Source organism: Harmonia axyridis, chromosome 6 (genome assembly GCF_914767665.1).
Source record: "Harmonia axyridis chromosome 6, icHarAxyr1.1, whole genome shotgun sequence".
Classification (NCBI taxonomy): Eukaryota; Metazoa; Arthropoda; class Insecta; order Coleoptera; family Coccinellidae; genus Harmonia; species Harmonia axyridis.
In genome coordinates this window covers 17,329,284-17,356,898 of record NC_059506.1, presented here as the reverse complement: position 1 = coordinate 17,356,898, position 27,615 = coordinate 17,329,284, and the positions used below count along the sequence as shown (strand labels likewise).

The 27,615-nt window shown below is 34.6% G+C and overlaps 1 protein-coding gene across 6 annotated transcripts; it reads left to right on the top strand.

Moving 5' to 3' along the window:
- The first annotated feature begins 103 nt into the window (after positions 1–103).
- Positions 104–20,391, top strand: LOC123682889 (dnaJ homolog subfamily C member 28). Of its 6 annotated transcripts, XM_045621697.1 has the most exons (11): positions 104–330; positions 5,216–5,401; positions 8,970–9,641; positions 9,793–9,953; positions 11,179–11,436; positions 11,672–11,752; positions 14,538–14,669; positions 17,207–17,299; positions 17,442–17,641; positions 17,727–17,874; positions 19,957–20,391. In XM_045621697.1, the coding sequence occupies exons 6-11, from the start codon at positions 11,687–11,689 to the stop codon at positions 20,353–20,355; spliced, it is 1,038 nt and encodes a 345-aa protein (XP_045477653.1). In that variant the 5' UTR covers positions 104–330; positions 5,216–5,401; positions 8,970–9,641; positions 9,793–9,953; positions 11,179–11,436; positions 11,672–11,686; the 3' UTR covers positions 20,356–20,391. The 6 variants fall into 6 exon arrangements, with proteins under 6 accessions (XP_045477653.1, XP_045477654.1, XP_045477655.1 ...); XM_045621698.1 differs by lacking the exons at positions 5,216–5,401; positions 8,970–9,641; XM_045621699.1 differs by lacking the exons at positions 8,970–9,641; positions 9,793–9,953.
- Positions 20,392–27,615: the final 7,224 nt, after the last annotated feature.

Here is a 27,615-nt window from a genome sequence, read left to right as displayed (position 1 = left end):
TCAACTTCAAGTTCGAATGTTTTTTATTTTCTCTGCTTTAAAGAAACGTTAAAGGGCACTATATGAAAACCTACATCTGTATAAGACCTACATTTGTATAAGATTCCTTTAAATTTTGCCGCAGATGTCGTAGAAAAGCCATAATATTATTACTTGAAATGAAGTAGTTCCAGTTACAGTTGAATTGACGCATGAAGGTGAAGGTCGTCAGGAAAAATATTTTGTTGTGATTACATTCAAGTAGAATCTTGAATTACATATACATTAATTTGTATATTAGGCATTGATTTGAAAGAAGAAATGATTTAATAATTAGTTTATTATATGAAGGTGAGTTATTTCTATAATTTAAACAACTCTGATGACCTTAGTCACGACATAAACGAGAATTATGCAATAACATTTATAAACTATTATTTTTTGGATTTGATATATATTATCACATTCGAACAAAAACATTAAGATTTTTCAGAATACCCAAAAGCACCTATAAATATGTATAATTTTCTATTCAAATACATATTTGGAATCAAACATCATTCCTTCTGTCTGAATATTTATCAGATAAGTGTATTACATGAAATAATTTCTTAATAGTAATCTATAGATACAAGGTACAGATATTAATTTTTTTTTGGTTTGTGACTTTCGTTTTCTACCATGAAATATTTGGTGTATCTTGATATCCTAAATTCTTATTGATTGCATTCAGTACAATTCTAAGTAATATTAGGTACCATGCATATGTGGAATTCATAACAAGTAGGAAGTAGGTATCTACCCCTTATCATTGTGAACAGACTTGATAGTTTTTGTACAATTTAGGCCCTTTACTTTATTGAATTAGAATATTTACATAATACAATCACTAAACTAGAAATACCTCTGAAAGGGTAGTATAATACAAGGAATATAAAGAATGATGATGAATAGGCCATTCAGGAATTATTGACATCGAAGTAGGCCTTGAACATCTAGTCGCGACTTTATTTCTGGTTACAAAAATATAACTAAAAATTGCCGTGGTTCATCATAGGAATAATCAGTTTATATTATTTTCATAATTTTTGTATCCAAATTTTCGAAATTACGAAGAGACGCATACAGTCATGATTTCATAAATTGGAATTCAGGGTCTATAACATAAAAATTTAGTGGAATGCTATCACATTTCAAGGAAATTCAATAGAGAGATCTATTTGAGAGTGCCCATGACAGATTCCATTGAAGATCATTAAAATATGCATATTCCTTTCACCAAAGGCTCTTCAATAATTGTTTGATGGACACTGCATACCTAACAGCTTGCAAAATTCTGACCATAGAACTCTTATGGGTCATTTCATGTTAGCTAAACTGGTTAAGAAAACTGGTTGATAAATTTAAATAGTGTATCTAAGTGAATGGAAGAGCCATATCATAAGACAGAAATAAAATTAGAGAATCCATTTACTATATGAAGAATTTTAACATTGCGGTCGTTCTGTATCTTTCAAATTTGAAACCAATTTATCAGCCGATGTGTAAATTACGTTCAAAAGTCAAAATGATTGATTAAACATGAATGAAAAATGTAGATACTATTCATTCACTCAAGTTTTCTATCTTTCATCTGTTATGGAAATGCTTTTATGCTATTTAAATTACATATAGTATTTTGCCCATAACAGCTTTGATTCACTCACTAAAAGTATTTTTGCATGAAATTATTTTCAATTTGTGAATTTTAAAATTTTATTGGATAGTTAGGAGCTGAAGAAATTCTTAAATTTACTCTTTCAAATGAATTTTTCGATTAAATACTCAGTAAAAATTTCATAAATGAATTAAAATTTACTAGATTTTTGGATAACTCATTTAAGAACAAAAGAAGAAGAAAAAAGGTTATTTTTTACCTAATGAACTAGATAGAAGCAGATATCACAATATTTCTTTTCAAAATAGAATATAAATGAACTATAGATGTTTTGCCAAGACTTTGTTTAGATATTTTTTTTATATTACTTGATATCATAAGTATAACATCGGTCATTCTCCAAAGAATTTTTGAAATTCATCATCTGAGCTGTGAACACATTATTCCAATTACCCGCAGAAGAGGTATTAATTTAACAACCCAATTATGAAATAATTCTCCATTCATAGTTTTATATAATCCTTATGATCACCACTGTCAAAACATCCAGGTAAAAGTCCATCAATTCAGCATACAATATAGTGTTCCTTCTACCTTTACCCTTAAATTTTGAAATTGCCTTCTTCTTTTCTCCAACAGTACTGGGGGTCGATTCACCAATCACCAAGGCCAAACAGCTGAGCCGGTGAGCAATATTTTAGGCCCCGCCCAAATTAAAATAGAAGAAAGAGGGATCAACGTTGCCAAATTCAAGGGCGAACTTGAAACTATTTTTTTTTGCGACATGAATAGAAAAATGATTAATTTCTATTATTTATATATATCTCAATCTGAAATACACCTAGCACCTATAAATATGGAAAAAAACAAATGTTTAGCAATAACTGAAGCTTCAAATGTGAACAATCAAAGATTATTAAATAATTTAGTATTGAAAATATAATAAGACGTAAAACTCATTGAAGTATTTCCATAATCAAATTTACACATACTAAAATACTGAGAAAAACACATATTTATTTATTTGATATGTTGGGTTATTCACCATTGAAGAGGTCTTTCCTTCATCAATAATTTCTTGATCAGAATTTGTAAGTTCTTCATATTCTGGTTCTTAAACCTGATTTTCAACACAAATATTGTGTTGGCACATAAAATGCCAATATTATTGCTACTGCCTTTTAATGCTTCTTGCATTATTGAATCTCTTCTCCTTCTCACTTGGCGGATTCCTTAATAGTGTAAGTAATTAAGGCATTAGAGGGTATCCTGCAGAATATATGTGATAAGGAAATAAGAAATTAATACAAATTTGACATTATATTCAAATATAGGAGTAATAAAAGCCAATCTACACTAGGCCTTTTTCGTGTACGTTTCTGAGCAAGCTTTGAACCTGTATTTTTGACGCTTAGGTCGAGAATGAGGCATCAAAAAGGAAACAAAAAAGGTCAAGATTATACACGCTTCAAAGATAAAAAAGGAATAAAATACGATTGGCCTTCTGTATTGATTTTTCATACCTGAATCACCTAATAGAAAGAAATTTCTTCCATTTTCACGATTATCCCGTTGTAATATTAGATTGGTCCTGGAATCATGACTGATGCCAGAAACGTTAGGAATAGCACTCATTATCCAGAGGTTTTCATAAAAAATCTGAAGGTATTAAACAACAATAAGATAATAAATCATATGTGAAAATGTTATCGAGGGTCAAATTATCTAGCAAGGAAAAAGAATATTGGACATGCCCTCAGGAAAAATGCTAACCGTAGACATGTGTTTCGGGCTTTTGGCCCTCATCAGTACGGTGAAAAAGTGCTAGATGAGCAACACTTGAAGAAAAACAACAAACAAACGGAGTCCACAACAGAAACCAGCCGTCCATTTGTGGTTTTCGCAGGAAGACCCAATGGGTTTTTGGGCAACAACCAACATCACCACGTGGGAAGCTATAGCTACCTGCGTGAAAACCTACTCCTGGTAAAGATATGTGAAAAGGTTATCGAGGGTCAAATTATAAAATTATACCTAGGTTTTCACGCAGGTAGCTATAGCTTTTCACATATCTTTACCAGGACTAGGTTTTCACGCAGGTAGCTATAGCTTCCCACGTGGTGATGTTGGTTGTTGCCCGAAAACCCATAGGGTCTTCCTGCGGAAACCACAAATGGACGGCTGGCTTCTGTTGTGGACTCCGTTTATTTGTTGTTTTTCTTCAAGTGTTGCTCATCTAGCACTTTTTAATAGTACTGATGAGGGCCGAAAGCCCGAAACACTTGTCTACGGTTAGCACTTCTTCTGAGGGCATGTCCAATATTCTTTTTCCTTGCTAGATAATCAATCAAATATCAATTTTCTAACTTACAAATTGTATATTCATCGAATGGTAAATTTTCTAATGATAAAGACATGTTCATTTTCATTAGGTCGAGCAATTGCGGCATGAATACAATCTAAGTAATTATGCACTGAAATTGTCTAGCATACGAAAGCAAATTTTGTTAGCAACGCTAGCGTTGCAGGTAAATTGGCTGCCTCATTACATACAAAAGCTTGTTGACGTTTAGGACTTTTCTGGCATAGAAATCTATTGACAGACAAGAATTGTCTCACATTTACATGAATCGGACAAGCCGAATTTGAGAGATAGAATTCATGCGCAGTGAAGATAAATTTGAGTAGAGTGGGCGTGCCTTCTACTCCCTGGCTTTGTGAATCGACCCCCTGGCAAGGGCCTAGAAATGGGGGTGTACTGGGAGTAATTACCCCTTCCCCTAAGATTTCCAAAATATGAAATTTGAAAAATCTCGCAAAGGTGAAGAACGAATATTTTTCCATAAAATAAACCTACCTTTGAAATCGACACGTCAGTAAAAAATCGGACCCCTTTACGGTTTATGGGTTTATTATCGCTTTCAACTTTCAAGATGAGTACTTTTATTGCACTACGAGCTCGTCTTTGTCTATGTATTGCTCATACTGTGGGAAATATTATTCCCCACGGCACTTTGCCCACACCTCGCTTGGTAGACCAATGAATTTGGGCTTTTGAGTCGTTTCTATGGAAATAAATTAGCACATTCTGTCAACGAAGGCCATTTTGATTTGAATCAAGTCCATTGAATTATTGAAATTTGTGCAGTTGTAGGAAAAGTATAGTGTTACCAATTTAATTTCGATTTTCCACAGCCGCCCGGGATGTCGATAATTCCAGAAAGGACTATATAGTTTTTATTAATTGGAACCTATATGATTGTAGATTTGTATTAGGAAATTCAGAGTACTCATATTAATTTTTCTTCATATATTGAAGATCAAATCAAATTTATTCTGATTCCACATATGAAAAGATAATTGGGAAATGAATATGTATATTAAATCTCCTATTTTTGATAATCTTTTCGTAAGTTAAATGAAATTATTTTGGTTCTATATAAGTGGTGAGGTGTTCCTTATCACATCTGAAGAATCATCAACAATTTTCACCATACGATATTCTACATATTATCTCCAACTTTTATTATGTATGTATATATTACTAATTGAAAAAGATTTTAACATGATTTGAAACAGCGCTAGCAAAAATACAAGCTTCTGATATGTGTGTATTACCTTTTGTGATGTTTAGTTTGTGATGTTTATTTGAAAATTCTACTCCAAATCTGAAGATCAAATATTAAGAATAATCAAACTAAGTACAAATAATTTCAAGATGATATAAAGCATGCAGTAAAGAAAATTTAGGAAATGTTAATTCAGGTGAGTTTATTACTTATTAATGTTTTTTTAATAGTTTTAGTTTTTGAAATAAATTCTTTCCTTCATTTATTCGGTTCATTAACTATTGATATTTTTTTATAAATTTATATGGCACATAACTATTACCTTTTCAAAGAATCTTTTGAAAGTACAGATACACAATTGAATATTTAGCTAATTCAAATTTTCAATTAAAAATCCGAAGATATTATCATTCAACATTCAGTTGGACCAATTTGCCTTGTTATTATTATTTTTTTAAATCAAATTTTATAATTTATGGGGAATTTATAAAATAAATTTCATATTAATGTTCTGTGAAAGCATTATTTCAAAACTTTCTTCGAATGGTAGGTTCCTATATGAATAAGAGGCTTTTATTTCTAAATTGTTTTAAATTTCACTATATACCTACAGTAACCTTAACAAAAATTCGAACTTTAATCAATGAAGTTGAAGAAAAATCATTGCTTACTATTTCGCGGTGTAGATATGGCATTTGCTTCTAGTGCATCAAAAAAAAGTATCAAAGTTGTCCAAATTAACCTCATTCACATTGCTATTTAACCCATAATCTATATTTTTTCTGAAATTATTTGTATTTTAAATGAATTATAGATTTTATATTAAACATTTATCATAATTAAAATCACAAATCGTAATTCGTAATTCGATTCGCCATGATGGTTCGAGTATGACATATATTAGACTACGATTCACCGACACACTACAAATAATTCTTGAAGCATATGTGTAGGCAATATATTTAGTTCGAATAAACGATCAGTAGACCAATAGATTTTTAATATTTTTGCGCTTGTATAGAGCCCCACTCACACAGAGGGAAGAATGCGCGTGTCTGATTGCACACTCTCAAGGGCGGACCAAGACGATGTTTGAGGGGGGGGGGGGCATAGAAAGTCAAGGCTCATATAGGTTAACAAAATAGCGGAAATTTTTGTTGGTACCTACTGGGTCACGTGTTTTTTTTTATAGAAAAATGGATTTTAGTAGATCATATCATATTCAGTTTCCAAAATTTTGTAGGTCAAAAACAAGTTCAAAAAAAAATTCACATATTTCATAAATATATGTAAATTCAATTCATAAGAAAACTCAGGCGCAAGAAAGTATAAGGTGTAGTAAAAAGAAAACCATTATTTTTGCATGAAGAACAAGGCTTCAATTACCATAGTTAGAATGATCCAATTTGGGTCAAATATGCGCTGTTTCGTACGATAACTACAGTTCCAAGTTAACAGTTGTGCCTTAGGGAAACAGCTTTTCGTAGATAATTCCCTGCCAATCTCACTAAACACACAGTAAAACCTTCCTGGCCGTTTCCGAAGGCTCACCGCGTTTCGACCACTCACCGCGTTTCGACCACGACCGTTTTTGCTTGACGTTGTCATAAATGATCCACTTTTCATCACCAGGTACCAAGCGTTTCAAAAACGGGGCAATTTTGTTGCGATTCTGCAGTGATTTGCAGTGGATATTCGGTCCATGCGGTTTTTTGCGTTAGCTCATGTGGTATCTATACATCTAGCATCTTCTTGAGATCAGCCTTATGCAAATAGTGTTCCAAACGGTTTATTGTGCACTCTTAAGCTCTGGAGTCCTGATTTGATTAATCAGGCCTCGACAAGTCCATGCTTTTATCGATATTTTCGACAATTGGGCTCAGGGCCGCCGCCAGACATTTTGGCGCCCCGGCAAATTAAAATTTCACCGCCCTGTTTTGCTAATTTATCAGAATTTTCTTTGAAGGAACCTCTGTTATTCCTCTCAGGCATCTTTTCAATTTTATATGAAATCGTATCTATATCCGCCCCTGCACACTCTCTTTCTCTAGAGCACGTTCACATGACAAGCGCTCAACGCGCGTTTACAAGTACATACATGCATTTTATTCGAATCGTACACTTGCCAACGCGCGTTTTTATTAAGCGCGCGTTGAACGCCTCGCCAGCGCTCGACCGTTGTCTGCACGCGCGCGCTTTGAGTTCATAGGTTTCTATCATAGACATAGAATAATATGGACTGGGCGTTAGAGAGAGATATTGGTGTATTGTGACAAGGATAGAAGTGATAATGGCAAAACATCGGTTTTGTAAATACGCTCTATTAGTGTGTCACACACCGCCATTTTAGTTCTCCTGTCAGTGGTTCGGAATCCAAATAAATAAATTGTCATTCAAATTAGTACGGTGTCGTTGAAGGAATTGGCTTATTTTCATAAATAAGAGTATTTGAGGAATGATTTCAGTATTAATTGATACACAAAAGGAACGAGATACCAGTAAGTGTGAATCCTGTATCATTCCCCAGATTTTGTAAAAAGCCGTTTTTATTAGTTTCAACTTCAAGTTCAAACTTCTGTCATTAATCTCGTTCCTTTCTGCCTATCAATTAATATTAAAATCGTTCCTTAAATAATCCTATTTATCAAAATAAGCCAATTTCTTCAACGACAACGTACTGATTTGAATGACATTTTATTTGTTTGGATTCCGAACACTGACAGCAGAAATAAAATGGCGGTGTGTGACGTGATCACTAATAGAGCGTATTGATTGTGTGTTTTCTTGTGGGGATTACGGATTCCTCAACGATTTACTGAGAGTTTGTTGTGATTCTTCTGCTTATTTCAGTACTTATAAACAATTTATCTGTTGGCATTTAAAAATAGAATAACGGTTTGCAAACTTTCTCAAGAAATTAGAATTTTAACTCATATATCGAAATGGAATATATATTATGCCAGACGTCCCTGATTGGTCTACCTCTGATCCATAGACCTATTATAACATGGATATCAGGTCTATGCCCGATAAAAGAACAAATTCCACAGAACAAGTTGACCTGTACGTCAAAATAATCCGAAACACCCCATTTGAGACGATTTCGAGGGGGGATCTTATTCTTGTCATTTCTGCTCTAGGTGGCCCCGTTCAGGCCAAACGTGTTAATATAGTATAGACACGAGTTATTATATTTGGCCTCTTCACGCTGAAATGATTCTTATCAATCAGAATCAAGACGACAAAATCTGATAGGAGGCCAAACATCCAAAAAGATTTTCTGCCCTAAAATGCATTCGAGTTTTCAGAATAAAAGCAGTGTTGATTATTACAAAAGTATTCCGTCGGATACAACGGCGTAAAAAAGTAGATTGTGGATAAGTGAAATAAATGGAACAACAATTACAACCTGTTCTTCGGAATGATGAGAAGAATTTTTACAGTTTTTCTCGAATGAGTGCTGAATTAGATATTGGTCTTTATCATCATAAATTCGTCAATAAATTGCACAATTTTCTATAAGTTTCAGGAATAAAAGCTTCACATTCATGGTGTCTTCTGTTTTATTGATGGACAAGTTGTTTTGCGCAGACAGAAGGATCTATCTATTTAACTTGCACTAATATTTTCTTTCAAGCTATTGTAATACCATGTTATAGGAATGTATTCTTACCACTGGATCTTGATTCTCAAGAACTCTGTTCCGGTTACCCAAAACTGATATTCTTTCTATTTTTACTAATAATCAATTTTTTCAATTGCAGTTATTGCAAAATTTGAAATGGACAAGAATACTTGTTGTCAAATATGTGTTAAGGAGTTTTTCAAAGTTAGTAATTTAAGAAGACATGTTAAGAGATTTCACCCTGAAATATTTAAGCCATTGCCAAAGAAACAATTTGCCTTCACTTGCGATGTTTGCAGTAAAAACTTCAGTTATATAAGGAACTATAGATGTCATGTAAAAAATCATGATCCAAATCCACCCAGAACAAAAATTATGAAAAATTGTCCATTATGTGCATTTGTTTCTCATAAAACGGAGTTGTATGAGCATTTTAAAAAAATACACAATATAAAATTGGCCACAGAACAATTACGTTTTGCTGATTGTGATTCTTTCATGAAATGGAAAATGTCATTAGAAAATGACACCAGAAGTCACTTTGTTCGAAATTACACACAACAGACCAAATATTATGATGAGGTGATTCTTTTTGTGTGTCACAGATCGGGGCATTACTTTGGTAAAGTTAAAAATATGGAAAAAGTAAAAAATGATATTGTGACAAAAAAAATTGGAGGTTTCTGTCCTGCTAATATTAAAATGATGAAGAAAAACGATGGCTCAATTTTGGTTTCATTTTTACAAGCTCATGTTGGACACAGTGATGAAATGGAAAATAGCTCTAGTGATTCAGCAAAAAAATTAAAAAGTATTAATTTAAGACATAAAAATAGCTTCAACCTAGCAAAAAATTGTCTAGTAAAATCTCAAGATGTTTGGCAATATCAATCACAAAATAAAGATGAAATTTATGTAATATCCGTTAATGATAATCAATGTGAATTGGACTGTCCTTTTAGCTGCCAGGACTGTAAAGCATGCATACACAAATATTCATGTAGCTGCAAAGACTGGACTCTCAAATGGAATATGTGTGTACATATTCATTTACTGTGCAGACTATTTAATGAGGAACCAAAAGATAAACAGGAACAAATTCTCGCATCACAATCCAATTCTAGTGAGTTGAATCTTCTATATACTTTTTTTTTAAATAGAAATAATTAAATCACTTCGTATAATACTTTTCATAGAGATTTCTTCATGGTAATACTTGAAAATTCTGTACCTTTTATTCTTATCCACATTGAATTTGAACAGGCACGCAAGTGGAATTCGTAGAATCTGAGTATCTCGCTTTCTACATGTTCGATTTATGGAACACATATAAATATTCAATTCATGGTTGGATTTTGATATGAAATTGGTGAGCTCTGTGTCAACTCTCGACATAGAGCTGGCGACATAACAGTCATTTTTTAGAAACTCCCTTTAACTTGAAAACGAATCAATATACATATACAGGGTGTCTCATTTGACATGATCTGATATCTTCCCATTTCAAAAAAAGGGGTCGGAGGTCCTTGAAGATTTTTTCTCTAAGTCTTATAGTTCTTGAGATGCCTTCAGTAAGCCTCGAATTTGGGAAACCCTATACATTGCACATGAGCAAACTTGTTATTTCAGGTAACTCAACATCTCGCATTATACTGGTTCGATTTTGATTAAATTTTGAATAGGGATTCAGGATGGCTTATAAGTAAATAATAATAATAAAAATGGTTGATTTTCCCCGAAAACTCTTCAACAAGCCAAGATTTTGCTTCAACTGTATTTTCCCCTTCAAAAAGCAATATTTTATAAGCACAAGAAATTCTTTTTTTTTTTTCATCTTTTTTCAAATAACAAAAGTAGTTACACTCACAACGCAATATCTCTCAAACCAATAGTCGGACTACTGTCAAATTTTGACACGTATCGTTTGAAGGTTGGTACTAACTAAAAATCATATGGATTTAATACTAGTACCGCCATCTGTGCATCAGACTGAGGACTTTTCAATTGGCCTAATACCTATCTGAAAGCACTATACATATTTAGTAGGAATTGTCAATACACTAAACCACTTTTCACCATTTCTCAAACAACAACAAATATAAAGTCCTTCAACCTTTCATATGTCGATCCAGATTTAACTCCTGAATTTCGACACGCATCTTTTGAAGCTCAGTACTAACGAGAAAAAAAAGTGGTATGGCACTCTGTCCGAAATTTATTGAATAACGTGTTTTTGGAGAATATTCTATATTTTTCAATATTCGATTTCATAATAAAGTATAACATGTGTATATCTACATTTGAATCTTTTATTGTTGCCTCAATTTGTTCAACTTCGTTATTTCTAGGTTTGGATATAACGGATCTCATAATATACGATGGAGGAAGAGATAATGAGCCCAAAACTCCAGCTATTATTCACTCAGTGCAAGAGATAACTCCAGGAATACCAATCGAGGAGAAAAATATAGTTTTACAAGAGTTCTCTGATATACTAATAAAGTGTAATTCGCCTAATATTTTTCGAGAGATTGTCACTATTATTGGGGGTTTGAAGGCAAGGGTTGAATGTGAAGAAGTATTATCTCCAAATCCAAATCTTATATGTAAATAAAATATTTATTATATTATGCATTGTTTTTATCACTTCATTGTTAGAATTGAGAAAAACGACATCAAATATATTCACATTTCTGAAAAAATGATGTGCAGCATAAAAATCGGTAGAGCTCCCATTAGTGACTAGACGGTGAATTGTCACTGAACGACTATTATCATTTGTTCCAAGTTCTAAGAACTCAGTGAATACAATTTGCAATATGCAATACTTTCTGTTTACAGATAATATTTGCTGACATGAATCGTTTAAGATATTTGGACTATGCCTTGAGGTATTCTACTTTCACCAAAATCAGCTACAAGGTATATCTATATTTTGATATATGTACTTGCATATCCATTGTTAACTTGATAACAATTTTAATCTGTTAGGATTATTTTGTGAGAATTTGTATTTTCTGGATTGAAAAAAAAATTATGTGTAGAAATCCTAAAACATGATTCGGTAATATTTTAATCAAAGGTATTGTCATTAAATTTTGTATAAGAATTATTATATGGATATACATCGAATTTTTCCAAAAAATAAAAATTCTCATGAAAAAACAAGAAATAAATATATAAAGTGTGACCCATTTTAAAAGATGCTCTGAAATAACTCCTTGGGAAAAGCCTGGAAAAAAAATTCAAATGAAAGTTTCTTAGTCTTCAGGTTGGGACATTGAATGCATACATTCAATGTGACTGTTTGATTTGTAGGTCATTTCAACCTCAATTAGATTTTTTGAATAGGGAATATACATTTTTCTCTGCAGAAATTTAATCTTCTTGAACAATTAAATACATTTTGTCGCTTTCGTTTTTTCCATAAAATTAAAATAAAAAATCGACCTGTTTCAGGATTATTTCTTGAAATGGTCTGCTAAAAACGAATTTGTTCTATACTTTACGGACACAGTGTAAGTGATATATGTAATGTAAAGGTGTAAATTCAATAGTCCCACTGATAATTTTCATAGAAACGTTAAGTTGCAGTGGCGTACCCTGACATAAACCTTGGGGGGGATGAAGAAAACAAAATTTCAAATTTTCCTTCTTTTGAAGAAGTTTTCCAAACAATTTTGCTTACTCATAATAAGGTTGTTACATATAATGGATATTCCTCCTGGGGGTGGGATATATCTCCCTTATCCCCCCTTGGGTACGCCACTATTAAGCTGTGCATCAATTTTATGAACATGAGCACTGTTGAACCGAACAGAACAAGATCTACGCCCTTGCGATGTCCCCCGTCCTCCTGGACCCCTGAAGACTAATTACAGGGCCCCCGCAACCGCGCGTGCAACGCGTGCACCGCACGCGGGCGCCACTCTATAAGGGCGCCAAAACCTCTTATAGACCGCATGAAGAACCGATGGACCAAAGGTTTTCGAAAAAGATTCTTTCAAATTTTTTTAAGAATTTTTTTTTCCAAACTTCTTTCTTGCAATTCATACAAGTTTCCAACGTCGCAATCGGTATGAAATAGCCAGATATTGGTTTACAAAAACGCATATTCGATGCTAATCCTAGGGCAATTACATCCAAAACCCCTAAGTGATACTAGATGGTCAAGTAGAATTGATGCTAAAGTTTCATTTTATTCAAATATGTGATAGCCTTTTAGAAATAGCAGAAAATGATACTTTTAACATAGAAACTAGACATAAAGCAAGTTCTCTTTTATTAAATATTCATTCTTTTGAATTTATTTGAAGTATCATAATTTCTTATGATGTTTCATTCCAGATTAATATTGTAAGCAAAATGATGCAAAGTGTAGCGATTGACATTAAAGTGTGCCAAAACTATTTGAAGAATTTAGTTGATCATTTCAAAAATTATAGGGATGATAATGTTCTCGAGGAAAAACTTGCGGAAGCTGGAAAACTAGCGGCTGCTCTTGAGATAGATCAAGGTTTTTCTCTATTATATACTGTAAGACGAAAGTATAAACCAAAATTGTTCGATTATGAACAAACGGATGAGGCACTTCAAGATCCAAAAATCGCTTTTAAAATAAATTTCTTTTTGAAAATAATTGATCAAACACTAAGTTCCTTAAATAGTAGGTTTGATATGATATTACGATAACGTTTTTTGTTTTATTTGTGATATTCCTAAATTAAATGATAAATATCTATTAAAATGCTGTCATTCTCTTCAACGAAAGCTAACTGATCAGGAAAAAAAAAGGCTGACGTGAAAGAAAATGATTTATTCAACGAGATAAAAGCCCTAAGATTGTTTTCATTATCTGAAGTGAAAATCCTCTTGAAATTCTACAATATATTTTTGAAAATAATCTTACTTCTTCTCTACCGAATCTTAGTATTGCCTCAAGAATCCTTCTCACATTACCTGTGTCTGTTGCTTCTGGTGAGAGATCATTCACTAATTTGAAAATAATTGAAAAATATTTGAAGTCTACCATGTCATAAGAAAGATTTTCTGGATTGGCAATCTTAGATATAGAGCAAGAGATACTCGATAAAATTGATTGATTGATTATATAAAAAAATTTGCAACAGCCAAATCTAGAAAAACATCCATTCAATTTCTGGATTGATCCTAATTAAATGTTTATGCCTTTCAGAATAATTTATAGAAGAATACAGCTGTTTTTAAGGCAATGAACGTTGCTGATAGATTTTCAACCTTTCTACACTAAATTCATAATAAAACAAAAAAAAAATTCCGATTATCCAGCAGTGCTTTTCTCCTCCTCCCCCCTTTAAGGGGCGCCAAAATATGTTCTGCACGCGGGCGTTGATGTCCCTTGCGGGGTCCCTGACTAATTAAGATACCTCAATTTGAAATGCTTTTTGATCCAGGCTCTTATCAAGGAATTAATTCAGTAGATGTTTCAAAATGGATTTCCATGTATATCATAAGTGTTAAAAAAGCCCAATTTTTTCCTATTCGATTTAATAATCAGTATTTATTCAGAGAATTTGATCCAAGCTGGTAATTTTGTCAGTGGAAAAAACCTTTTTCCTTATTTCCAATTTCATCGAATACGAATAAAATTAAATTTACCACCATTTTTAAATAAAAAAAGACGATCAGTGATTACACTCTCAAATTTTAACTTTGTGTCATATTGTAGCGGTGTTATGAACTTTTGCAAGTTGCAGAAGGAAGCGATCAAGAGCAAATTAGAACTGCCTATTTGAATTTGGTAAAGAAGTTTCATCCTGATTCTGGTTCAGAGCATGCCAATGTCGAAAAATTTCATGAGGTTTGTATTCCTATTAAATAACCCGAGAATTTTTACTTGTACCATATATTTCAATGTGATGGATATCAGACCTTTGAATAATTCCTATAATATAAATGCTGAGTCAATTGAATAATCACTACAAGTTGCCGAATAATCTCCATAATAATTTTTTCCCCTTGTATTCTTAAGATTAGTTCCTTTGATGACTATTTGAGCCACCTCATTTTCTTTGCACAGCCTTTTTAGTTCTTTAATTTCATTGAAAACGTCAAAAAGTTCCGATAAATATAAAGCAAGAAGTAAACAAGGATGAAAATGTGTTCGCCTTCTTGGGTTGCCTGGTCAAATCGGATCACCCTACTATCGGGAGTAAAAATCATTTTTATAAGAATTTTGCACTTTGGTCTGGTAAAAAAAATATTATCAAAGGAAATATAATAAAAACAACATTTAATATAATCGTTTTAATGATATCAACAGAATAGTTATTTTACTAACAAGTGCGGAAAGTGATACTTTCCGAACTCAACTGGAGTTTCGTACGGGAAACACACTTTCCGCAAGAATAAGGAACAATATTTTTCTACGAGCGCTTGAAATAAATTGAAACTCCAAAAAGAAAGACCAAAATTTTTAATGAAGAAGAAATAATAAAATTTACCTGCCAATAACTAAATATTACTGATAATAGCTTCCTTTTATAACAATTTTTGATGGATTCGGTCCTTACTGGCGGAAATTCATTATAAATAAAATAAAACAAAGTTATTTCCACTGAACTATTTAATTGTTTGCAATAATTGTTTTCCTCACTGTGGCTTCATCATGCTGCATTTTTGACTGATGAGAATACAGGGCTTGATGTAGGAACAAAATAATCGACGTTGACAGAACGTTTTCTGTTAACGTATTATCAGACAAAAATGTAGCCTGATGACGCCACAATGTGGCGAAACAATTTAATTGTGTGTGCTGTTAGTTCGTGTTATTTTCTTTTTAAGATAGTATTAGGCCAATTGAAAAGTCCCCGGTCTGATGGTATAGATGGCAGTGTTAGTATTGAAGCCATATGATTTTTAGTTAGTATCAATCTTCAAACAATACGCATCAAAATTTGACAGCAGTCAGACCCTTAGTTTGTTAGATATTGCGTTGTGAATGTAGCTACTTTTGTTATTTGAAAAAAGATGAAAAAATATACAGTTAAAGCAAAATCTTGGCTTGATGAAGAATTTCCGGGGCCTGCAACAGGAAAATCAACCATCATTGATTGTTATGCTAAGTTAAAACGTGGTGAAATGAGGATCGAAGACGGCGAACGCAGTGGACGCCCAAAAGAGGCTCTCACCGACAAAAAAATCAAAATAATCTTGAATGACCGTAAAGTGAGGTTGATCGAGATAGCAGACATTGTGAAGATGTCATCTGAACGTGACAATGGATGAAACATGGCTCCATAATTTCACTCCGGAGTCCAATCGACAATTAGCTGAGTGGACTGCATACGATGAACTGAATCCAAAGTGAGGAAAAACACAACAGTCAGCTGGCAAGGTTATGGCATTAGTATTCTGGGATGCGCGAAGTATAATATTCATTGATTACCTCCAAAAGGGCCAGATCATCAACAGCGATTATGTTATAGCGTTATTGGATCGTTTAAAGGATGAAATCGTTGAAAAACGGCCACATTTGAAGAAAAAAGGGTGCTGTTTCATCAAGACAATGCGTGCCGTGTCACAAATCCATGAAAACAATAGCAAAATTACATGAATTGGGCTTCGAATTGCTTCTGCATCCACCGTATTTGCCAGATCTGACACCCAGCGACTTTCTCTGCTCTCAAACCTAAAAAAAAAAGGCTCGCTGGAAAGAAATTTAGCGCTAATGAAGAAATAATCGCCGAAACTGAGGCCTATTTTGAAGCGAAAGACAAATCGTGCTACAAAAATGTTATCGAAAAGTTGGAAGATCGCTATAATCGCTGTATCGACCCCGAAGTTGAATAATAAAATCGATTACGGCTAATGACCAAGCAGTCGATGCCGATATTTCAATAAAAAAAAATAAAATCGAATTTTGACAGAAAAATGTGTTTTACTATGGTAGACCGGGAACTTTTCAATTGGCCTGTTATTTATGAACATTTGAGTTTCAATTTATTTTGTGGAAAAAATATTGTTCCTAACTCTTGCGGAAAGTGTCATTCCCGCACTCTACCGCTTGCCCGAACGACGCGCAACGGCAGTTTTGTGCGGGAAAATAGTGCTTTCCGCACTTGTTGGGAAAATAACTATTTTCTCAATTGATACATATAGTGTTCTTCCTACCCGCTAAAGGCCAATCGTATATGGAAGAGCATAACTTTCCGAGATTGTTAGGAAGATAAATATCAAGTACTCACTGTTTGAAAAACATTATCAAAGGCACTGTGACTACCATATCCATAACTCGTTCTTGGCTGAAAAAATCGACCATACAAATCATATAAGTAATTAATTGAAAATGGTTAGTTGATAAAAAAGGTATCGTTTACTTGATACTTTTCCTTTCAGATAGATCAAGCCTTCAAAATTTTGACCGCTAAAATTTCCAAGGTCCGATGGGACAAAGAGGATGAGGTGGAAAAAGAAGAACCAGATATAAAGGTAATTAGAATTTTCTATCAAAGGTGAGAAATATTTTAATAATCATTCAACAAAAAATATAGAAAATTACGGGATACAAGAAAATACTGAATTGAAATAAAATGTACGGTCGAACAATGACTAGAGTTAGTTACTTTTTCAGCATACTGCTCCTCAGCATAGGCACTATCTCAGTTATGATGGCTACGGCATTGGAAATCCTTTCCAACGAGAGAGGCAATATGTCAAACATAGGGCTATAAAAGCATCGCAAAATCTATACAATCATAGAGTTGAAAAAGCGGCTGCTGAAGAAAATGCGCTAATGAAAAAAAAATCGGCGAGACATGATATAAAAACTAAGTGAGTTTTCATCAAGGTACAGCCAATGATCTTTGATTATTCCTTATTTCTTCGACGAAACAGTAGTTTTCAAATATATCTTCAGATACGGGATTGATCGTCTAGTTGAAGACCTAATCCAAGAATCAATATCGAAAGGAGAATTCAGTAAGCTCTCAGGTGTTGGTAAGCCATTAAGGGAAAGACATAATAGAAATCCTTTCGTGGATTTGGTAACTCACAAAATAAATGAAGTAAGTTGTTATATGTCTTCTAATAAAGAAATACTAATTTCTGCATGTTCAAGGCTCACTTTGTAAGAGCTTTAATTCCTATGTAATTTTTTGTGTATCAACCCTCATATACCATATTCAAAAATTCATCAAAATCGGACTACACCTTTTTCAATTGTAATTCAGAAAACGTAAAATGTAATTCAGAAAAGTAAATTGAATTTCAGAATATGGAAATTGTAATTCAGAATAGTAAATTGAATTTCAGAAGATGGAAATTGTAATTCAGAATAAGAACTTCATATTCAGAAACGGTAATTTGAATTTCAGAATAGTGATATGTAATTCAGAAAGGGTAAATTTGATTTCAGAAAATATAAATTGGAATTCAGATTTGGTGATTTGAAATTCAGAAATAGGAAATTGTAATTCAGAAAAAGGAAATTGTAATTCAGAAATAAGAAATTGTAATTCAGAATTTCAAAGGAAACGAAGAGACTAACACACTAGCCAGAAAAGGAGCTCAAACGCCACTTACTGGCCTAGAACCTTTCTGTGGTATAGGCTCTGCACATTTCTCATGTAAAAGGTGATTGCATAGCAATAATTTGACCACTTTGTTTCTATTCATCGATATTCTACAAATTGCACAATTATCTTTTAATTCCATTTTTGATATCTCGATAATGAGTTAAGTCTCATGTCATTAAGACAGGTTCGATGCCACATTGTCATAGATACCTATGTTTCATCACTCGATACTGTTCTGAATTACATATTACATTTTCTGAAATTGAATTGATAACTTCTGAAATACAATTTTTCTTTTCTGAAATACAATTTTCCTTTTCTGAATTTCAATTCACTATTCTGAATTACAACTTTGTTTTTCTGAAATCCAACTTCCTAATCTGAATTTCAATTTCGTTTTTCTGAAATTAAATTAACTATTCTGAAATTCAATTTTTTTTTTCTGAATTACATATTCCTATTCTGAAATACATGTTCCCGTTTCTGAAATTGAACTTTGATTTTCTGAATTACAACTGAAAAAGGTGTAGTGACACATAAAATATTGAGGTCCCTGGGAATTTCACATTTGCACACGAGCAAGACACAACTATATATATAGGGTGTAACATGAGTGGTTGGCCATAGCCTAGTGGTAAATGAGGTCATCCAGCTATTTCAGAAAGGTAGTTTGTTGAGTATCCAAAGATTGTATAGTGTATAATATATCAAAAACGAGGAAAGCACTGATGTGAATTCAGAAGCTTTTGAGGGCTCGTCATTCATGCACCAATTCTGGTGCATGCATGAACGAGCTTCTTAATTAAAAGCTCGACCGGATATCATTGGTTTTGACCACGAATTTGTTATCAGTGATTCGAACCTTTTCGTTTGAGACCATTCAAGGATATAAAAACATGATGAAGAATTTGAAAAATGCAATCATTATAGAACGATGTGTTCGGTAAACGAGCGCTCAAAAAGGACGACTCAATCCAAATAGGTAACACACAACTTCCATCAAAATCGGACAAATTAACTCACCCCTTTTCTTCTAACGATGCATTGAATTTTGTATGAAAGGTTTTGTTGTTAATCTATGCGGTAAGTTTTTACTAATACTATTTGTTGAAGATATTTTTCTTTCAAAAGAAATTATACAATCAATTAGAACATCTCTTTTTCATTTAGTTTTATCGGTACTATAATTCCATAAAAAACACCCTGTAACTTTGTTAATATTCACTTTATAAGAACACAAACTGCAGGCTTATACAATTTTGAATCCATGCATACATGTGTGCTACAAAAGTACCCACTTTCCCCATTCAAATTCCTGTTGGGGTTGCAACTCTCTACAGGGGTTGTTAGTAGTAGCAAGCTTTGTATCCCTCCCGGTCATAAAAAAATCGACCTGTCTGAGTGTTTTCACAATTTCTGATTTGTTGTTGAATTATTGAGGGGGGACACTTTTAAATGAGACACCCTATATATACAGGAAAGAAGATTCAGTTAATATATTAACTCAATTTCTAAATCTATAGAAGGAACAATTTTTGTAAACAAGAAAATATTGTTCATCAATACTTTCAGGTACTAATTGATAATGGTTTCACTCCAGAATGGATTACATTGAATAAGGAAATAAGAGAAGATGTTAGTAAGCTAAGAGCAAGTCTATCGGAGGAAAGAAAATATTTCAAAAAATATCCCTTGAATGAATCTGATGCTCTATTATGGTACGAATGCTTTTCTAATTACAAAAATCAAGTCAAAGATTTGAATTCGAAAATTGATAAATTCAATTTATTAGTACCAATTTTAGATAAACAAATTTTTCATGTGAATTTAGAGAAAGAAGCTGAAAAAGTTCTCTTGAATGGAGTATACTGTGATGATAATTTTGTAAGAAAACAATGTGATGATACAACAAAAGAATCTATTGATTTTGATCAGACTTTACTTGGTTCTTTATATAAAATGTTCAAATAAATTTCTCATTATTAAATTTTACATCTTTCAATTGAATTCACTCTAAAATTATTGATATTCTAATACCCAGCGAATACTGAGAGGTAAATGTGGAAGTAACTTTGCCACTAAAAGCTCGCATACGATGTATTAAAAACATTTCCCTTGCTCATATTTGCAGCGAAATGTCTGCGACATCATGTCGTTGAGTTCGAATGGAGATTTGAAAAAATATCCCCAGAAAAACATTCGTTGTCACTTTTGTGGGAGTTTTGGGGTCAAGAAAAAATTTGATATTCTAAAACAAATTGCAGAATGGGCTCCTATTCCAATGCGAAATTCGAAAACGAGTGACTAAGGAGGGAGTTTTCGGACGCATGAGTATTTTAGACGATATTTTCTCTATTTCAGTCAATTTTTGTGAATTATTGTCGAAATTGAATGAGATTATATACATCCTAGTGCTTTTGTATCTTGGCAGTTGGTGTGACAGTTTCGAAAATTGACAGATTACGGAATTTGAATCATATATTTCGAATTTTGAAATAATTTATAATTAAATTTTTAAGCTTAATTTATTAAATTCATTAAATTAAATTCGTGAATTATGTCAGACGAAATCGATTTTACACCACTAAAATTAAGATGGATTGCGAATATTGTTGCAAATCAATTCACTATATCCAAATTATATTACCTATATTGACAATTGATTTGTTTGAAATTTGATAGGATCGGTGTCAGTCTAGACAACCACAAAACGAAAAATATAACTATAACAATACTGTAATGAGTTCATTACAGCACTGCTTTTAGTACTGTAAGCGCTCTTTCTCCAGCATTTTGCTGGTACAGCGCTGTCAAGCGCATCTCTTTCAGCTCATTAAACAGCGCTGACTTTCCGAACTCGCCCCATGTTTCATCCATAAACATGGCGTCGTCACATATCGACGCAAGAATTCAGGTTTATTGCACTTGAACAGCTTCAAACACTGCTCAGAATCATTAACACGTTGTTGCTTTTGATCGATTGTGAGCTCGCACGGCACCCATTTTGCACACAGCTTTCTCATGTAAAAATATTCGTGAATGATATGATGTACACGTTCAGATGATATTTTCACAATGTCTGCTAACTCGGTCAACTTTACCGTCATTCAGAATTATTTTGTGAACTTTTTTGGATTTTTTCGTCGGTGACAGCCTCTTTTGGACGTCCATTGCGTTCGCCGTCTTCGGTGCTCATTTCACCACGATTAAACTCAATGGATGGTTAATTTTCCTGGTGCAGACCCCGGAAACTCTTCATCAAACCAAGATTTTGCTTCAACTGTATTTTTTCCCTTTAAAAAACAATATTTTATCAACATACGAAATTGTTTTTTCCCATCTTTTTTCAAATAACAAAAGTAGCTACACTCACAACGCAATATCTGACAAACTAATGGTAGGACTGCTGTCAAATTTTGACACGTATCGTTAGAAAGTTGGTACTAACTAAAAATCATATGGATTCAATACTAGCACCGCCATCTGTGCATCAGACCGGGGACTTTTCAATTGGCCTAATATGGTCAAATCCAATCAAATATGGTAGTTATGAATTTGAAAAATCGTCACTGTAGTGTTCTCATTTGGTGATGAGACATTCAAAACTGTTAGAATGCCATTTGATAAAGGTCATTTTGATAATTCCAATTGAATTGTAAAAATTTTAGACAAAACGGGAGATTTATACCTACTTGATACTTGATTTCGAGGTATCGCGCCTGTTTCAGATGGCGCATACATCGTTTATATCTGACATTTCACTCGATTCTTCTTCTTCTTCAATCCTTTACTATGTGCTGGGTTTGTCACCATCTACACATCGAACAATTTGGACCATCGAGTGGGGTTCAAGTTTTCTAAATTCCAAAAATATTGGCCCCAATTCAAGGTGTTAAATACTGAGCCATTATTGGAGATCAACTTTCTCACGTTACATTTATCTCTCTCTCCCTTTTTTTTTTTTTTTTTTTTTTTTTTTTTTTTTATAATTTTTAATGCAAGGTTTCCGTGGCGCATGTGAAGGTAGGGAAGGGTTCCCTCATGCACACAAAATACAACAAGGAAAGTATCATGAGGGGAAAACCAATTAGGGAACAGATGATACACATAACACATTTATTTTTATTTTATTTATTTATTTTTTTTCTTTCCTTTATTTTTATAAATGGATTCCTGAGGCCACCAGGAAGTTGTACAATAACCTATAAACGAGAACATTTTCAGAAAAGATCAAATCATAGATGTTAATAGGGTAGGATTTTATGGATTTAACCTCATATAGGTCACTGCAAAACTTCAAACAATTCGACAAGTTTACCCGACAATTGAAGAATATGTGAGGGATATCACCCCTGTCTCCGCAAGCACACAAATCGGTCTGAGCAACATGTATCCTATAAAGATGACAAGGAGAAGAACAGTGGTTAGAGCGCAATCTATTTATAGTGACCACATTGCCTCTAGAGAGCTCCGCATCCAGAAACCAAGGGCGATTGCCTAAGGTTCTGGGGTATACATATTGCGAAAAGGTACGGTTTCCCATCAATTCCCTCCATTCACGCTTCCACCTTTCCCAAATGATTCGCTTGAAAGAAGGCCAGAACTCACTAACATGAGCCCTCCTAATAACAGAGTTTTCTGAAGCTGTTTTTGCAAGATTGTCCGCTTTATCATTACCATCTATATTAGTGTGACTTGGAACCCAAACTAGTTTTACATTACAGGAATTATTGCAGAGGTACAGAATATTGTCTCTAATCGCTAGTGTAATATGATCATTACTAGCGGAAATCTTCCACTTAGTAATTTTCTCCAACGCACTCATGGAGTCCGTGATAATAAGAACCTTTTTAAAATTTCTTCTTTTGATTTCCCAGGTCGCCTCAAGGATTGCAATCAGTTCAGCGGAGCAGATGGAAAAGTGATTTGGAAGTCTTTTCGATATTGAGATACCCGTAGGGCTATAAATTCCTATGCCTGTATGAGAAGGGGACTTGGAAGCATCAGTGTAAACTCTGTCGAAATTGGGGAATTTTTCCAGACAAGCAACCTCAAAGGATAAAGCGTTGTCCTGTGAAGACTTTGAGAGCCCAAGGGAGTAGTAGCCAATATGGGTGGTATGGACTTTTAAATCTCTGTCAAAGCAGGGCAGATGAGAGGAGGAGTAAAAGTCTTCGGAGTTAGACAGGAGCGAATGGACCTCTACTATGGGAGGGGGATTACCCAGAGTTGACCAGTGTTTAATTGAAGACACCTTTGATAGAACAGGGTCATTATGAAGTCTATACAGCTTGGATAGAAACTTTAACGCAAGGAACTGACGACGAAACTTAAGAGGGAGCTCGTTGCTTTCTGCAAGTATGATTGGGATAGGAGTGGACTTCATGTAGCCCATAGCCACTCTCAAAGCGGCATACTGGATCCTGTCCAATTTCTTCAGAAGAACTTTGGAACATTTTCCATAGAAAAGGCTGCCATAGTCGAGGAAGGGTCGAATTGTGGCCCTGTATAACAATAGCTGAGTTGCTGGATGACAGCCCCACCAGGTTCTGCACAATGCTCTCATAACATTTATACCCTGAAGAGATTTCGAGCACATATCGGAGATATGTAAAGACCAATTCAAATTCTGATGAATCGAAACGCCCAGGTATTTCACGGAATCAGCCCATGGAATGGCAGTTTTAAAAAGGCGAAGAGGAGGCTTAAGTGGAAGGACCTTATTTTTATGGCAGCATAATGCCTTGGATTTTTCCGGAGATAACTGGAGGGATTTTGCCATTGACCATTTTTCTACCAATACCAAGGCTTTGGACATTTTTTCAAATGCAGAATCAAAGGTAGGACCAGAAGCAATTATTGCCTTATCATCTGCAAATTTCAGAGTTGTAACTCCTGGAACATTCACAACATTTGGGAGATCACTGACGAATATGTTAAAAAGTATTGGAGCCTTTGGGGAGCCCTGAGCCAACCCTATATTCGATTGCTCTGGACCAATAAGTTCCTTTGTAAGGGGATCAACCAGGAATATGTTTCTCTGGACTACAAGAGATCTGATAAGTTCAATAACCGAGAGTGGGAGATCCATAGAAAGTAAAGTACGTTCGAGAAGATCAAACTGAACCGAATCATAGGCCTGTCTGACGTCCAGAAACACCACTATCACGAACTCGTTTCTGAGGAAGGAGGCATAAATCGTTGAAATCAAGAATGAAAGGGCATCATTAACGGACTTTCCCTTACGGAAACCAAACTGTAGTTCACGATCGTCTATCGATTTCTGATACACTCTCTCTAATCTGGTTGCTAACAAAGATTCAAGAACTTTAAGGAGACAGGAGGTGAGAGCAATGGGACGAAAACTCAAGGGGTCCTCTGGGGATTTTCCCGGCTTGCATATGGGAATGATGATAGTATCCTTCAGAGATAATGGAATCTGAGGTGATGAAAGCTGATCATTAAATAACTCAGCTAGCACCTGTTTGGAATGGATTGGGAGAGACTTCAACATATTGTATGTTATACCGTCCTTGCCTGGAGCTGACTCCTTCTTGGACTTAATACACAAGGACAGTTCATCGAGGGTGATAGGGGGAAAAGGAGCAGGAGAGTAGTTAGTGGGAGCTGATGACTGAACTGAAGCAGGGGTTGAAAGAGGGCACAGGCGAGAGAGGATTTCTTGACCACAAGTGGGAGAGGAAGTTCGAGGAGCAGAGGGTTTACAACCATATTTGAATCTGGATATATCTGACCACAATTTTCTGCCATTACAAGGCGACAGACCTTCGCAGAAACTTCTGAATGATTCTCTTTTGGCCTTTCTGATCTTAGCTTTGACTGCTGATTGGATGCTTTTAGCTGAGAGAAAGTGCTCCATTGAAGGATTACGAAGGTAAGCTCTGAAAGCATCAGATCTTCTCTTAACAGCTAAAGAGAGATCATCATTCCACCACGATTTCCTATATGTTGGTGAAGAAGGTTGGAAAGGTCTCCTCAAGGGAATGCAGAATTCAGCAGCCTCAACAACTAGATCTCTAAATTCTAGAATGGAATTAGGGCGATTATTCCTAATATTATTGTCAATTACCTCCTGAAATCTGAACCAATCTGCCTGGGCGGTGTTGAACCTTCTGGAGGAAAATCGGGAATGAGAGGGAGGGGACGAGAGAGGGAAAAAACAGAGAGAGGTCATAAGTGGAAAATGATCACTTCCTCCAGGGTCAGAAATTACTTCCCATTGGGAGTTAACTCTAAGACAGCTAGAACATAATGTGATATCTGGGGCACTAGGATTTTCGCCTGGTGGGGAGATTCTGGTAGGAGAGCCATTGTTTAGGATACATATATCCTCACCTAGAATAAAATCCTCAAGGACTTTACCACTGGGATTCCGAAAACCAGAACCCCAGATAGGGTTCTGGGCATTAAAATCACCACCAATCAAAAATGGGGTAGTTATACTATCCATCAGGTTGCTCCAAAAAGAAATGGGAAGATTGATGTTGGGGGGACAGTACACATTAATGATAGAAAGCAGAGGAGAGGCTACTTTGATACCTTGGAGCTGAACTCTATCAGGAACAAGAAGGTTGGAAAAATCAATGGGAACAAATGGTAGGTCAAGTTTGACTAGAAGGGCAATACCACCACCTCTATCGCTTCGATCCTGTCTGAGAGAATAGAATCCTGATACCCTGAGATTATGGGATTCATTAAGCCACGTTTCCTGAAGCATGACTACACTGGGGGAGTTCTCTTCTATTAGCAATTTCAGGTTGTCAATGTTAGAGTGAATTGATCTTATGTTCCACTGTATAATGTCTAACATGGTAAGGCCGAGGGAGGTGAGGGAGACTGAGATAAAAGAAGAGAACAGTCGAACAAATTTTAGAACTATATGGACTCTTCAACAGTGGGAATGGGAATGCTATCTTCTAGAACATTTGAAGGATAATTGTTTTTAAATAATACAGAAAGACTCTTTATAAACTCGGAATTTTCTTTATTTTGAAGACGCTTGGAAACAATTTCAAATATTAATTCATCTGAGAGAGGGGAACCAGAAAAGGAAGGTATTTGATCACTCTGAGAATGAGAAGGGCTCCCAAGTATTGGGGATAAGGGAAGGGAAGTGTTGTATAACTGAGATTCATGAAGATCTCGGTCATATCCTGGAGATTGCGGATTTTTCTTCCTTTTCTTATTCAGGGCTGTGGAATAAGAAAGAGGGGTGGAAGTCCCATTGTCAAGGAGATTTCTTCTGTCATGGACGGAAATAACAGCAGAATCCCTAACCGAGTTAGTGAGTCTTGAGGGTAGCTGTGGAAACAGCTGAGGCCTCAGATCAAAAGAGAATTGGTCATTACGCAAGAGGGGAGAAGTTGCATTATAATTTTTCGGGATCATTTTAACAGCCTCAAAATATGAAATGTTCTCTACCGCTATTAATCTATTAATTTGTTTCTGGCGTAGAAACTCTGGGCAGGAGCGATCAGTAGAGGCATGTTCTCCAGAGCAGAAAACACACTTCGGATGGGAGGGGTCAGGACATTCTTGTTCCTCATGATTCTCAGCGCAGTTCCTGCAACGTTTAGATTTGGATGGATTGTTACAATTGGCCTTGGTATGTCCATACCTCAGACAATTGTAGCATTGGATAACTGGTCCAACATATAGAGAAACGTGCCTTAAGCAGCCCCAAAGGGCAATCTTTTCTGGGAGATTTTTGCCCTGGAAAGTAAGAATCCAAGTAGAAGAGGGGACGTAGGAAACTATGCCATCAGTGACAGTTCTTCGATTGAGTTGTCGGGCATCTAATATTTTTACTTTGGAGTGGGCATGAAGCTCAATGTCTTCCTTAGTTATTTCTGAACCAACATTTCTAATGATACCTTTGCTTGTAACCATTCTTGAAGGAATAAACACGTCTATTGCAGGGTCACCAGAGAAGGGATTCTCAGTGACAAAATTGTTCGCCCTATCAGGGAGATCAAATTCAATAGATATTCTTTTTTTACCTCTTTTAGCTATATTTTTAATTCCTTTGACATTTGAGGCGGCTAATTTCTTGGCAAAATTCATAGGATGGATATTACCGATATTACCAACAGCATTAGATTCAATTATCACCATAAATGGTCCAAAGTCATTCAAACTGTATTTCAATTCAAGTTTAGATTTTTTGGGGGCATTAGCATTCGATCTAATTAAACGAGAAATTGACTGGGA

Coding starts and splice junctions, on each gene's coding strand:
- LOC123682889 (XM_045621695.1), top strand. Junction 14,670..17,206: donor ATGTCGAAAAATTTCATGAG/GTTTGTATTCCT, acceptor TTTTCCTTTCAG/ATAGATCAAGCCTTCAAAAT. Junction 17,642..17,726: donor AGACATGATATAAAAACTAA/GTGAGTTTTCAT, acceptor ATATATCTTCAG/ATACGGGATTGATCGTCTAG.